The 15,802-nt window shown below is 33.5% G+C and overlaps 2 protein-coding genes across 2 annotated transcripts; both read left to right on the top strand.

Annotated features, from left to right (window-relative positions):
- Positions 1-2,312: 2,312 nt before the first annotated feature.
- LOC147787507 (transcription factor KUA1-like) lies at positions 2,313-2,866 on the top strand. Its single transcript, XM_087119220.1, has 2 exons — positions 2,313-2,439; positions 2,481-2,866. The coding sequence occupies exons 1-2, from the start codon at positions 2,313-2,315 to the stop codon at positions 2,864-2,866; spliced, it is 513 nt and encodes a 170-aa protein (XP_086975346.1).
- Positions 2,867-4,579: 1,713 nt separating this feature from the next.
- On the top strand, positions 4,580-13,815 carry LOC111778921 (putative protein phosphatase 2C 6). Its single transcript, XM_087119295.1, has 4 exons — positions 4,580-4,656; positions 12,656-12,940; positions 13,039-13,144; positions 13,473-13,815. Exons 2-4 carry the CDS (start codon positions 12,749-12,751, stop codon positions 13,787-13,789), a joined length of 615 nt encoding a protein of 204 aa, XP_086975421.1. The 5' UTR covers positions 4,580-4,656; positions 12,656-12,748; the 3' UTR covers positions 13,790-13,815.
- The last annotated feature ends 1,987 nt before the right edge of the window (positions 13,816-15,802 follow it).

The raw sequence follows: 15,802 nt of genomic DNA, 5'->3' as shown, positions 1-15,802 counted from the left end.
GTTTACTTTCTCTCCCAAATAAATCTACAAATAAATGAAATTAGGACAGAAAGATTTAATATTTACAACAGAAATCTTATCTTTCCTCACTAAGAAAAACATTTTTTTTTTCTCTCCCAAATGAATCTAAAAATAAATGAAATTAGGACCATAAAATTTAATATATACAATAAACTAAAATATATGCTCACATAAATCTGCAATGTGCAGGTAAAACATTTTCCTTTTTCTCTCCCAAATAAATCTACAAATAAATGAAATTAGACAGAAAAATTTAATATATACAACAAACTCGAAATCTCTCCTATATATCTACAGCATTTTCTTTTTTTCTCCCTAAAATAAATATAAAAATAAATGAAATTAGAACAAAAAGATTTAACATATATAAACTCTAAATCTCTCAATCACCTAAACCATCACACAAATAGGGTAAAAGTATTTTCCTTTTTTCTCTTCCAAATAAATCTTAAAAATAAATGAAATTAGGATAGAAAGATTTAATATATACAATAAACTCACTCCAAATGAAATCTCTCTCTACTGAAAGCATTTTTCTTTTTATCTCCGAAATAAATTTAAAAATAAATGAAATTAGGTTTCTTTTTATCTCCGAAATAAATTTAAAAATAAATGAAATTAGGATAAAAAGATTTAATATACAATAAACTCAGAATCAATTCTCATATAAATATGTCGTATCTATCTCATATAAATATGTCGTATCTAGTGAAAGTATTTTTCTTTTTCTCTCTCAAATAATTTTTTTTTGTTACCTACCATTTTTATGTTTTACAATGAAGAGAGAGGATAAGTTATTTTTATTTATTTATTTATTTTTATATGTTTTTGTTTTCTAGTGAATATTTACATTTTTTTTTAGATTTTCATTAGGTGTGACGGTTACTCTGTTTTCCAATATTTAGCCACCTTTTACCAAATAACTTAAACCACTACACATGTAACTAATCTTAATTTAGAGCAAAGTGCATAAATTGGGGACATATGTCATAATGAGATTGGATATTTGAACAGCTCCAACGGCTTCAGATTTCAATTCTTGTTTCCTGCAACATCGAGGAGATTGCCATGTCTGTTCATCCTTCTTCCAAGCAGCCAAAACCCATTCTCCACAATTATATCTTCTTTCTTACAACTTATCTTTATAACTTTGTGTCATTGGAGGAGATCTTATTTACCAAAATAATTTATAGTATTGAGTTTTATTTATTATTTCTAATATTTTTAAAATACTGTACATTTCATGAACTTATTTATAATTTTTTTTTATTCCGTGATTAAGAATTTTGTAACTCTTGCCAAACGAGCTAGTAAGAAAAAAGAGAACTATGATTGCAAATTTTAAAAGTTAACTATGATTGCAATAAATTATGAAACTCGAACGAATCCATGGTTACACGAAGTTTTCTAGCTTCTTCAATGATTTGCTTGTGGGAAGATTGTTGCATCCTAATAGCATTTTGAGCTCTAAAAAAAGCCTGTATACTGTGAAAAGTTGTAGTAGCTAGTTGTCTCACGATCAAATCCTCTGACTACAACATACAAACTCTTTAAATCCTAATGTCAATTTGAGCTCAAAAAAGGGTTTGCATATTGTGGAAAGTTGCAGCAGCCAATAAAGAAACAAGTACGCAAACAAAGAAAGGAACCAAGATAGAGTTTCACTCATCTATTTGATAATCATTTGGCAAAAATTGAATAAATCAAGCGGTTTTGGTTTTCGATGTCAAATCTTACAGAAGACTTCCAGGGCCGAATCTCGAAATAAACCTATTATCTTTATCAAAAGATTGATGAGCTCTTTGTATCCTAGCGGCAGTTTGAGCTCTAAAATGGCTCTGCATACTGCGAAAAGCTACAACAGCTCGTTTTCTCATGAGAAACCCTCTAACCACGACCTACAAACTCTTTGAGTCCTAACGATAGTTTGAGCTTTAAAAAAGAACTGCATATTATGAAAAGTTGCAGCAGCTCGTTTTCTCACGATAAATTCTCTAACCACAGCTTGCAATTTAACCGGTCCCTTGAGAGCTCTCCAAGCATTCCTAGCATGACAATAAAGAAACAAAAAAAAGGAACAAGTTAGAATTTCACTAATCTCTTTGATAATCATTTTGCTCAAATGGTTTTCAAATAAAATCGTTTTGGTTTTTGATATCGAATCTTACATCAGATTTCCAAGGCCGAATCTCAGGATATCGAAAAATCGACGAAATCTTTGGGTGAGTGACCCTCGTGCCAGTAATTCATAATGCATATGCTATTGGGTCTCAGCGCGCCTATCTGTTAGCATGGTACCATTTATACTTGCTAAGGATTTTGGTCTTTTATTTCCTGTCTTTCAGGAAACTGATTTGCTGCGTGCCCCAGAAGATGAAGTTTTACATGGTTATCAGGCAAAAGAAACAGAGAACACTGGTTTATAACCTTCACTAAATCTCTCACTTAACCGGTTGAAGAAAATGGTAAAGAACTTGATGCACCCAAGATGGAAGTTGCTGGTTTCCCGCCTATGATACCGGGATACATCTCGGCTTACGTGCCTGTTCCTTTTTCTATTTGGGCACCAAGTACAGTCCCAATGGAAGAAGAAAAGGGTGTAGAAATGTGTCATCATGAGGTACTAAAGCCAAATCCAATTGTGCCAAAAGAACGTGTCAACGTTGATGAATTAGTTGGCATGTCTCAACTACGAGAGCACGAAAGGGAGCATAAAGAGCCTTCACCTCTGACCTTAAAATTGATAAGCGAACCCTCAAGACGACTGTCAGCATTTCATCCAAATGCTCGAGTCAGCCGTTCGGAGTTAAACAAGGACGACAATGACACAAACAAAGCTCTTTGAAACAAGAAGGGAGGCGTCTTCATGCATCGTGAGATTTCCTTGAAAAATTACACCCGTAATTAGTTTTGTTTTTCATAGAAAGTTTGGTAGTGTGGGTTTCTTAATGATAATGTAGGCCATAGAAAGTTCTTAAAGTATATGTATTCTTTGTAACTGTAACTGTAACACGTAGATATTGTAATAAATATATTAATAAGGAGATCCTAACTTGATTTTGTGGACAATCTCTATACCTTTTTTAGGCATTAAATTAATACATATCTCTCTAGTGTTAGGGTGATCATCTTCATAGCCTTCTAATCAAGGAATTCACACATTGGGAGTGAGCTTCAACCGGGAACTTACATGAGTGTGACCGGATTTCATTTCCTTTTTGTTTAGGTGAAGGAGTCAGGTAAGTAGAGTGAAATGAAAGAATAAATAGGGAGAGGTGATTGAGCTTATCTTTCATTTTCTTAGTTTACAGTGAATAAATAGGTGAAGGGCTTCTTGTTCTTGTTCAAATTCTCAAGCTAAGAATAGACATACATGAGTGTGAGAGTGCTTCTTGTTCTTGTTCAAATTCTCAAGCTAAGACTCTTTATGCCAGTATTACACTAACTACCCTTTTTTATTTCGATTCTAATTTGTAGATTATTTAAGCATGAGGAAGAACTATTTATTTATCTTTCTTGTGAGGATTATTGACGGTAAGTCGTTTCATGAAAATTTATTACTTTTTTCCTTTCTAATGCCACCAGGTTTGTCATGACCAACCTTAGAAATTAGACTCTAAAGTGATTTTCACACAAATACACTTGTAGTATGTGCTCGTACCTCCTTAAATAAAGGTGGAATCCCTTCAAAAGCCAAGTTCCTTTGTTGTACATGGGTTCCATTTTTCTATAACAAATTTATGCTTTCAATTAACTATTAGATAATATATTTTGTTTTCTTTTGAATATTTACTTCTTTTATCAGCTTTTCATCAGGTGTAACTCATCTCAGATATTTGTCTCCCTGTATTTAGCCAAGTTTTACAAATGACCTGAAGTCCAACAACATGTAAATAGATCTTAATTCAGAGCAAAGTGCTAATTTAGAGAATAAGTGTAATTGTTCTCTGTCTCCTATATTTAGCCAAGTTTTACCAAATGACTTGAGGCCATGCCACATGTAATTAGTTCTTTATTCATAGCAAAGTGCATTCAGAGTAAAGTGCATAAATCTAAATCTGTGAAGAGATTACCATATGTCATAATGAGATTGGATTTTATTGACAGCTTCAGACTTATTCCCATTTTTGTTTTCAACTCCAGGCCATGCAACTTCGAGGAGCTTGCCATGTATGTTCATCCCTTCTTCCATATTGCCATGTATGTTCATTCCTTCCTCCATACTGCCATGTATGTTCATCCCTTCTTCCACGCATTGGAGCAAAACCCCCTTCTCCATTGTTATATATTCTTCTTACCTTAACTTGTCTTTATAACTTGTGACGCTTCAGCGCTTATGATCAACGACTCCGGTGAATCATTGATAGAAGTTGTTGTCGCTACCGCTGCCGGAAGGACACTCGTAGGAGTGACGGTAGCTCGATGAGCTCGATGAGTGCAATAGACAATGGACGCGGTAGTTGTGAGTTTTCGTGGGGTTTTGGATTGGACAAGGGACGTAGAACTTCAATGGAGGATGCCATTGCCATTGTTCCGAAGTTTCTATCTCCAGCTAGATGGAAAGATGACGGGTCCGAGAAAGAGAAACCTTTAGTTCATTATTTTGGCTTGTTTGATGGTCATGGAGGCCCTCAGGTATTCTTTTTGGTATCTCTAATTAGTTGAATGCCTACCCGAACCCGACCTGTGGTGGTGTCAGAAGTAAAATCAAAATGTTTGATCCTTTGTCCCATGCTTTGAGACACTCTTCCTTACCGATTAAGTAGTGATGAACTGATGATAATTGATCGAGTCAATATAGTTCCTTTGAAAAAGTTAATTATTTCTTTCATTTATATTCATTTTTACTCTTACAAGTAATTTTATTTTTTATAAAATGGATTAATTATGAAAAGTAAAATTATAACATTCAACCACCAAAGAAAAATTATAGCAGGTCAAAATTAAAACATTTAAAATGGAGCCAAAAATGAATTTTTTATTTTGTAAGGAGGGGACGAGGGGCATTTTTGGAAAAATAATATTAATGGCTCATACTTAGGCCCAAACCTTGATGATTGGGCCCAGGGGCATTTTTGAAAAAAAATAATATTAGTGGCTCATATTTAGGCCCAAACCTGATTCGGCCCATAAAATCAGATTTGGTTGTTTTTAAAATGGGCCTCGGCCTGGTCTGATCTCATCCAACCTACCGGGAAGTAGGGGGTGTACATTCAACCCGATAACCCGGACCAACCCAACCCGAAGTACAAGGGTTGGGTTGGGTTGGATTAGCATTTCGGGTAGGGTTGGGTTGGGTTCATTTTTCTGAACCCGAATTGAATCGGTTCGGTTTCGGGTTCGTGGGGATTGACCCGATATAAATTTAAATAGATTGGATATATTAAGTAATCTAATTTACAATAGGTTTGACAGAGTGGTATTTTGGCCGGTCGAAGAAGAATCATACTTGAGTTCGAATCCGTACAATACATGTATTTTTTTCTTTTATATTATATATATATTTTTTAAAATACCTTACTAACCAATATATTTTTTAAAATACCTTTAAAATACCTTACTAACCAACCATTATATTTTCATAAATTATATATATATATAAAAGGATTAAAATAGGCCATGTATTTTTTTCTTTTATATTATATATATTTTTTAACCTTACTAACCAACCATTATATTTTCATAAATTATATATATATATAAAAGGATTAAAATAGGCCATGTATTTTTTTCTTTTATATTATATATATTTTTTAAAATACCTTACTAACCAATATATTATATTTTTTAAATACCTTACTAACCAATCATTATATTTTCATAAATTATATATATATATAAAAGGATTAAAATAGGCCATGTATTTTTTTCTTTTATATTATATATATTTTTTAAAATACCTTACTAACCAATATATTATATTTTTTAAAATACCTTTAAAATACCTTAATACCTTACTAACCAATATATATTATTTTTTCTAATAATTTAGGCTATCTATCTTTATCAAATCATAAACATATTTCAACTAAAATATTTTTATATGTTTTTTTTGTTATATACAATATCTTTAAACTAATCATTTTTATTGTTTATTTAATTTCATGATATATCCTTATATTTTCTCTATTTTAATCCATTTTCAAAAAATGTCCGGCATTCTTTAATATTATAACATGTTGAACTATGTTAATATGTCACAATTTTCACTCGAACTATGTTAATAGGTTACAATTTTCGCTCGTTGTTTTTTATTGAATTTTTTTTTTTTTTAGCAATTATGGATTGATTTGTGTTTGTTTGTAAATTTTTAATATATTTTATATAAGATTGTATCCGAATAATAATTTCATGATATATCCTTATATTTTCTCTATTTTAATCCATTTTCAAAAAATGTCCGGCATTCTTTAATATTATAACATGTTGAACTATGTTAATATGTCACAATTTTCACTCGAACTATGTTAATAGGTTACAAGAACTATGTTAATAGGTTACAATTTTCGCTCGTTGTTTTTTATTGAATTTTTTTTTTTTTAGCAATTATGGATTGATTTGTGTTTGTTTGTAAATTTTTAATATATTTTATATAAGATTGTATCCGAATAATTATAAATTGTGGATAAATAAAACTTTAAAAAAAAAAAAAAATTAACAACCCAACCCGAAAATAGAAGGTTGGGTTGGGTCGGGTTGTGAAAAGTTTCGGGTCGGGTTGGGTTGGGTCGGGTTGTGAAAAGTTTCGGGTTGGGTTGGGTTACCAATCCAACCAACCCGAACTTTTGGGTTGGGTCAAAAAAAATGCTCAACCCAACCCAACCCGGACTATGTACACCCCTACCGGGAAGCTAGAGTCCATGGTTCAAAATATTGCCCGCTCTACGAGTTTCAATGTATGATTGTTTTGTTATCATTTTAATTCTTCGTAGTGTCTCATCTTCGAATTAGAAATGTGGATGGATTGAGGTATTTTTATTTGTTTTGATCGGTTTCGTTTTCTTAGTCTAGTGCTACTTTGAACACCAAACGAAGGCTATATACTTAGTGACCAACCTTAGTCTAGTAAAACATTTTTTTTTTCTCTCCCAAATAAATATAAAAATAAATGAAAACATTTTCTTTTTCTCTCTCAAATAAATCTAAAAATAAATGAAATTAAACAGAAAATTTTAATATATACAACAAACTCGAAATCTCTCCTATAAATCTGCAGCATTTTCTTTTTTTTTTTCTCCCTACAATAAATATCAAAATAAATGAAATTAGAACAAAAAGATTTAATATATAAACTCCAAATCTCTCAATCACCTAAACCATCACACAAATAGGGTAAAAATATTTTCTTTTTTTCTTTTCCAAATAAATCTTAAAAATAAATGAAATTAGGATAGAAAGATTTAATATATACAATTAACTCACTCCAAATCTCTCTTTATTGAAAGCATTTTTCTTTTTCTCTCCCAAATAAATTTAAAAATAAATGAAATTAGGATAGAAAGATTTAATATACAATAAATGGAATCAATTCTCATATAAATATGTGTGAAAGTATTTTTCTTTTTCTCTCTCAAATAATTTTTATGTTTTACCATGGAGAGAGAAGATAAGTTATTTTTATTTATTTATTTATTTTTATATGTTTTTTGTTTTTTAGTAACTATTTACATCTTTTTTTAGCTTTTCATCGGGCGTGACTGTTACTTTGTTTTCCAATATTTAGCCACCTTTTACCAAATAACTTAAACCACTACACATGTAACTAATCTTGATCTCCAGCAAAGTGCATAAATTGGGGACCATATGTAGTAATGAGATTGGATTTTTTGACAGCTCCAAACAGCTTCAGATTTCAATTCTTGTTTCCAACTTCAGGCCATGCAACATCGAGGAGATTGCCATGTCTGTTCATCCTTCTTCCAAGCAGCGAAAACCCATTCTCCACAGTTATATCTTCTTTCTTACATCTTATCTTTATAACTTGTGTCGGGAGGAGATCTTATTTAACAAAATAATTTATAGTATTGAGTTTTATTTATTATTTCTAATATTTTTAAAATAATGTACATTTCATGAACTTATGTATAATTTTTTTTTATTCCGTGATTAAGAATTTTGTAACTCGTGCCAAACGAGCTAGTAAGAAAAAAGAGAACTATGATTGCAAATTTTAAAAGTTAACGATGATTGCAATAAATTATGAAACTCGAACGAATCCATGGTTACGCGAAGTTTTCTAGCTTCTTCAATGATTTGCTTGTGGGAAGATTGTTGCATCCTAACCAAATTTTGAGCTCTAAAAAAAGCCTGTGTACTGTGAAAAGTTGTAGTAGCTAGTTGTCTCACGTCAAATTCTCTGACTACAACATACAAACTCTTTAAATCCTAATGTCAATTGGAGCTCTAAAAAGGGTTTGCATATTGTGAAAAGTTGCAGCAGCCAATAAAGAAACAAGTAAGCAAACAAAGAAAGAAACCAAGATAGAGTTTCACTCATCTATTTGATAATCATTTGGCAAAAATTGAATAAATCAAGCGGTTTTGGTTTTCGATGTCAAATCTTACAGAAGACTTCCAGGGCCGAATCTCGAAATAAACCTATTATCTTTATCAAAAGATTGATGAGCTCTTTGTATCCTAGCGGCAGTTTGAGCTCTAAAATGGCTTTGCATGCTGCGAAAAGCTACAACAGCTCGTTTTCTCACGAGAAACCCTCTAACCACAACCTACAAACTCTTTGAGTCCTAATGATAGTTTGAGCTTTAAAAAAGAACTGCATACTATGAAAAGTTGCAGTAGCTCGTTTTCTCACGATAAATTCTCTAACCACAGCTTGCAATTTAACCAGTCCCTTGAGAGCTCTCCAAGCATTCCTAGCATGACAATAAAGAAACAAAAAAAAAAAAAAAAAAGGAACAAGTTAGAATTTCACTAATCTCTTTGATAATCATTTGGCTCAAATGGTTTTCAAATAAAGTCGTTTTGGTTTTTGATATCAAATCTTACATCAGATTTCCAAGGCCGAATCTTAGGGATAAATTTATTCTCTTTATCAAAAAATTGACGAACTCTTTGGGTCAGTGACCCTCGTGCCAGTAATTCATAATGCATCTGCTATTGGGTCTCAGCGCGCCTATCTGTTAGAATGGTACCATTTATACTTGATAAGGATTTTGGTCTTTTATTTCGTGTCTTTCAGGAAACTGGTCTGCTGCGTGCCCCAGAAGATGAAGTTTTACATGGTTATCAGGCAAAAGAAACCGAGAACACTAGTTCACAACCTTCACTAAATCTCTTACTTAACTCAGAGTTCCATATCATGGAAACTGCAGTTGAAGAAAATGGTAAAGAACTTGATGCACCCAAGATGGAAGTTGCTGGTTTCCCGCCTATGATACCGGGATACATCTCGGCTTACGTGCCTGTTCCTTTTTTCTATTTGGGCACCAAGTACAGTACCAATGGAAGAAGAAAAGGGTGTAGAAATGTGTCATCATGAGGTACTAAAGCCAAATCCAATTGTGCCAAAGGAACCTGTCAACGTTGATGAACTAGTTGGCATGTCTCAACTCACTCTACGAGAGCACGAAAGGGAGCATAAAGAGCCTTCACCTAGTGTTATCGTGATCATCTCCATAGCCTTCTAATCAAGGAATTGACACTTTGGGAGTGAGCTTCAACGGGGAACTTACATGAGTGTGAGAGTGCTTCTTGTTCTTGTTCAAATTCTCAAGCTAACAATAGACATATGTGAGTGTAAAAGTGCTTCTTGTTCTTGTTCAAATTCTCAAGCTAAGACTCTTAGTGGCAGTATTATACTAACTACCCTTTTTTATTTCGATTTCGATTCTAATTTGTAGGTTATTTAAGCATGATGAAGAACTATTTATTTATCTTTCTTGTGAAGATTATTGACCGTAAGTCGTTTCATGAAAATTTATTACTTTTTTCCTTTCTAATGCCACTAGGTTTGTCATGACCAACCTTAGAAATTAGACTCTAAAGCGATTTTCACACAAGTACACTTGTAGTATGTGCTCGTACCTCCTTAAATAAAGGTGGAATCCCTTCAAAAGCCAAGTTCCTTTGTTGTACATGGTTCCATTTTTCTATAACAAATTTATGCTTTCAATTAACTATTAGATAATATATTTTGTTTTCTTTTGAATATTTACTTCTTTTATCAGCTTTTCATCGGGTGTAACTAATCTCAGATATTTGTCTCCCTATATTTAGCCAAGTTTTACAAATGACCTGAAGTCCAACCACATCTAAATGGATCTTAATTCAGAGCAAAGTGCTAATTTAGAGAATAAGTGTAATTGTTCTCAGTCTCCTATATTTAGCCAAGTTTTACCAAACCACATGAAGCCACGCCACATGTAAGGTTTTACCAAATGACTTGAGGCCATGCCACATGTAATTAGTTCTTTATTCATAGCAAAGTGCATTCAGAGTAAAGTGCATAAATCTAAATCTGTGAAGAGATTACCATATGTCATAATGAGATTGGATTTTATTGACAGCTTCAGACTAATTCCCATTCTTGTTTTCAACTCCAGGCATGCAACTTGGAGGAGCTTGCCAGGTATGTTCATCCCTTCTTCCATATTACCATGTATGTTGATTCCTTCCTCCATATTGCCATGTATGTTCATCCCTTCTTCCACGCGTTGGAGCAAAAACCCCTTCTCCATAGTTATATATTCTTTCTTAACTTATCTTTATAGCTTGTATCGCTTCAGCGCTTATGATCAACGACTCTGGTGAATCATTGATAGAAGTTGTTGTCGCTACCGCTGCCGGAAGGACACTCGTGGGAGTGACGGTAGCTCGATGAGCTTGATGAGTGCAATAGACAACGGACGCGGTAGTTGTGAGATTTCGTGGGGTTTTGGATTGGACAAGGGACGTAGAACTTCAATGGAGGATGCCATTGCCATTGTTCCGGAGTTTCTATCTCCAGCTAGATGGAAAGATGACGGGTCCGAGAAAGAGAAACCTTTAGTTCATTATTTTGGCTTGTTTGATGGTCATGGAGGCCCTCAAGTATTTTTTTTTTTTTATATCTCTAATGAGTTGAATGCACTTATTTGCATACAATTTTGAAGATTAAATCTGATGTAGATAGACCACGGAGCAATTTAAATCTCCGTCATGCAGCTCACTTTACAAGTATACACAAACACCACCTATAATTAAGAACAAAACCAGGTGTATATATATATATATACTATTTATTAATTTTAAAATCTCCCATAAGATTTTTTTGTATGTGATATCTGTGGTAAATAGAAAGTGATGGTATGCTACCGAGAAAGAAGAAGAAAAAAAAAAAAAAAAAAAACTAAAAATTGATAGTTTAGGTGCGAGAGTGTGGTCTCTCCAAGTTTCTTAATAAAGTATCTACTTATAATTTTTTCATAACTCCCGCTCTCATATCCAACCTACCCGAACCCGACCTGTGGTGGTGTCGGAAGTAAAATCAAGGTGTTTGATCCTTTGTCCCATGCTTTGAGACATTCTTCCTTACTGATTAAGTAGTGATGAACTGATGATAATTGATTGAGTGTCAATATGGTTTCTTTGAAAAAGTTAATTATTTCTTTCATTTATATTTCTTAACTCTAACTCATCAAATAATTTTATTTTTTATAAAATGGGTTAATTATGAAAACTAAAATTATAGCATGTCAAAAATTAAAAGTTAATTATTTCTTTCATTTATATTTCTTAACTCTAACTCATCAAATAATTTTATTTTTTATAAAATGGGTTAATTATGAAAACTAAAATTATAGCATGTCAAAAATTAAAACATGATTTAAAATGGAGCCAAAAATGAATTTTTTATTTTGAAAAGAGGGGACGAGGGGCATTTTTTGAAAAATAATATTAATGACTCATAGCCCAAACCTTGATGATTGGGCCCACGGGCATTTTTGAAAAAATAATATTAATGGTTCATACTTAGGCCCAAACCTTGATGATTCGGCCCATAAATCAGATTTGGTTGTTTTTAAAATGGGCCTGGGCCTGGTCTGGACTAGATCTCATCCTGGGCCTGGTCTGGACTAGATCTCATCCAATCTACTGGGAAGCTAGAGTCCATGGTTCAAAATATTGCCCACTCTACGAGTTTCACCGTATGATGGTTTTGTTATCATTTTAATTGTTCGTAGTGTCTCATCTTCGAATTAGAAATGTGGATGGATTGAGATATTTCTATTTGTTTTGGTCAATTTCATTTTCTTGGTCTAGTGCTACTTTGAACACTAACTGAGGCTATATACTTAGTGTTTTCGCTAAATTGATCAATGAAGAGAAATATTTATTGTGTGCATGTTCTTGTGTTTGTTTCGGTTGTTAAGAGGTTATTTGCATGTACGAGGATTTAGTTGAGGAAGAACTATAAAAATGTTTCGTGGAAGCTTCACTAATGACCTCTCGTTTGCTTCACAACCACATTTGAGATAATGCTAGCATTATGATTCGGTACAATTTTAGATTTTAGAAGGAAATTAATTTGCTGAAGACAATGAACTTAGAGTCAATAAGGCGTTTGATAACAAGCGATTGACACAGGTTCATGACTAAATGAGTATACGATATGGTATTATTTTGATGATATCAGGTGAGTACTTATTGTTCAAAGAAGTTCCATGAACTATTAGCAGAAGAGTGGAACAGAGGAGTTTTTGAAAACGGTAAGCAAGAGCGATGGGAAATGGCATTGACGAGGTCTTATGAGAGGGTTGATGATGCCTTCAAGGACAAGACTCTGGCCCCATATTCAGTTGGATCTACTGCTTTGGTTGTTCTTCTGTCAGCTTGCCAAATAATTGTTGCCAACTGTGGTGACTCTAGAGCATTGCTTTGTCGTGGGAATCAAGCCATTCCCTTGACAGTTGACCACAAGGTTCAATTACAATTCTCTCTGTCCTGTATGGGTGCACAAATTCTTCCATGTTTTTAGTTAATATTATGATTCAAAGAATTTCCCCTTTTCTGATGCAGATTAGCAGGCCCGATGAATATGATAGACTTATTAAGGGAGGAGCAAAAATTCTGTTTGTAGGCTGTCCTAGGGTCGAAGAAGTGCTGGCAATGACCAGAGCAATAGGTTTCTTCTAACCCATAGCTTCATATTTTCCCAACGATTCATAACTGTTAGACGAATACGACTCTCCACAATGGTATAATATTGTCCACTTTAAGCATAAGCTCTCCTGGCTTTGCTTTGGGCTTCCCCAAAAGTCCTCATATACAAATGGAGAGAGTATTCTTTGTTTATAAACTCATCATCGTTCCCTAAATTAGGGGAAGTGGGACTTTTATCCTCCAACAATAACTAGTCATCCACTAATTTTGCAAGCTTCTAAGTTTACATTGTCAAATTTTGCATCTATTTATCTTTTATTGTTGCGATTTTCAAATATATTTCTGATCAGGTGATCATTACTTGAAACCGTGGATTATATTTGATCCGGAGGTTACGTTCACATCGAGAACTGAGGAAGATGAGTGTTTGATTCTGGCAAGTGATGGAGTATGGGATGTCTTATCCAACGATGACGTGATGAAGATGGCTTGCAGCGTACTGAAAAGGCAACGCAAGAAGTTGGCACTTGGTGGAACTGGTAATGTAATTTATCCAGCTCAATGTGCTGCAAATAAAATACGCAAGGAAGCTAGTAATTTGAGTGGCGACAACATCTCAGTTATTGTAGTTGACTTAAAAGCACCAAATGAGGGATCTCTAAACTGAGCGATGAAAACAATATCACCGTTGGCTTGGTAGAAGCATGGTGATGTATAGAAACTAGACTTGGACTTAATCATTGTATAAATCACTGCAACTCTTTACCTTTTGTACTCTACTTTGTTATAAAGGTCTGGTGTGTGTTTCTTTATTAAATGAATATGCGTGCTATTCAACATGTAGCGAACCGATATACATATGCATATGATGCAATATCATAGCGTCTTGTTATTGGATGCTCGATGAATGCATAGTTTTAGATTCTCTTTGTTTTAGGTTGCTATGAGTACTCGTATGGGCTAATTTGGGTAACACTGGTGAATGGTGCAAAACAATCCATAGTGGACAAAATGGTGCATTCAATAATGTCATATTTCCAAGGAAAAGAACAAAATTGGTTGCAGTACGCTTAAGTTTGGATTTTGAAAGGTACAAAGGTATTCTCTTTTTCGTAATATCTGCTCTTTGACAAGGTCCATTGAGGACCAAATCCTTTTTGGAAATGCACAGCATTTCTCTTTGTTTTGATCGGTTTCGTTTTCTTTGCCTAGTGTTACTATGAACATTGAACGGAGGTTACATGCTTAGTGTTTTTGCTAAATTGACTGATGTAGAGAAATATTTATCGTGTTCGAGTTCTCGCTCTTTTTTTCGGTTGTTTAGAGGTCGTTTGCATGTAGGAGGATTTAGTTGAGGAAGAACTGTAAAACCGTTTCGCAGAAGAAGAAAAGAAAACTACTTATTTTTCAAGTTCTATGTTCGAGCTTTAGCTCTTATTCGCTCACTGTATGATGTTTTTATAATCATTTTAATCATCAAAATCTTCGTAGGATTTCAATCTTCGAATTGGAAATGTGGATGGATTGAGGTATTTCTCTTTGTTTTGATCGGTTTAATTTTCTTTACCTAGTGATACTCTAACACTGATCGGAAGCTATATGCTTAGTGTTTTTGCTAAACTGATGGATGGAAAGAAATATTTATGGTGTGCGGGTGGTGGTGTTAATATAACACATGCGGAAGCAATTTGGATCTTAGGCACTTTTAGAACATCAATCATAGTAAATAACTAGCATGTTCATAAGTATTAAAACTTAATGAGTTTGAATACTAACCTTTTGTAATTCAAACTTCTTTTTCCTCACGAACCGATCTCGAACCACCACTAGTGTCTTCTCCACTATCCTCCGACCTTAGAACGGGATTGTGGAATCCGGTGAGTGACTAAACTTGGGAGGGATTTTGTATATGTGAAGAAGTGTTTTTGAGAGGTTTTTCTCAATGTTTTTCACCAAGAAGAAGATCTTCCATGCACCATGATCACTCTATTTAAAGAGTCATGTTTGCATGTTCATGCAAATTTGAGATCACCAAATTTTGACACTTAAAATTCCACTCAAATGTTTGGGATTATGTGGCAAGCATGTTTGAGTTAACCAAATTTTGACACTCAAATTTCCACTCAAACTTGTGGGGTTTATTTGGAAGCATGGAAGTTTGGTTAAACCAAATTTGGACACCTCAAAGTTCGACTAACATGGATTTTTCCATTAAATGAAGTCAACATTTTGACTTTCTTCATTTTAATTCAACAATTAATTTGAATAATGAATTTCAAATTAAAGTAACATTAAATGATTAATTAAACTATTTAATTAATATTTAATATTAATTCAAATGTCAATCCCAATCAATTCCGACACATAATTGATTAAGATATTTAAATCTTATTTAAATATCTCAAATTCTCTGTTTTTGTTTAATTCGTAAATAAAACAAAAATGCGGTTAAATATATCGTATATATGTAGCGCATATTCCCTAATTTGAATTCGAACACTTCGAACTCACTCGTCACACTGTTCTATGGTTTAGTCCGATATGAGCTAGCAGAGGGACCTAATGGACCTATAGATCATGGGCTCCAACGATCTAAGATTAACCGGTTAAACTCATTAACCTTGTTAACCAACATTCGTTAACTACTAGGACACTCCACTATAGCCTAGTAGTTGCACTC

Source organism: Cucurbita pepo, chromosome 17, assembly GCF_057944985.1.
Source record: "Cucurbita pepo subsp. pepo isolate OVF chromosome 17, ASM5794498v1, whole genome shotgun sequence".
NCBI lineage: Eukaryota > Viridiplantae > Streptophyta > Magnoliopsida > Cucurbitales > Cucurbitaceae > Cucurbita > Cucurbita pepo.
The sequence above is the reverse complement of the archived record's forward strand: the minus strand, read 5'-3'. Positions and strand labels throughout refer to the sequence as shown.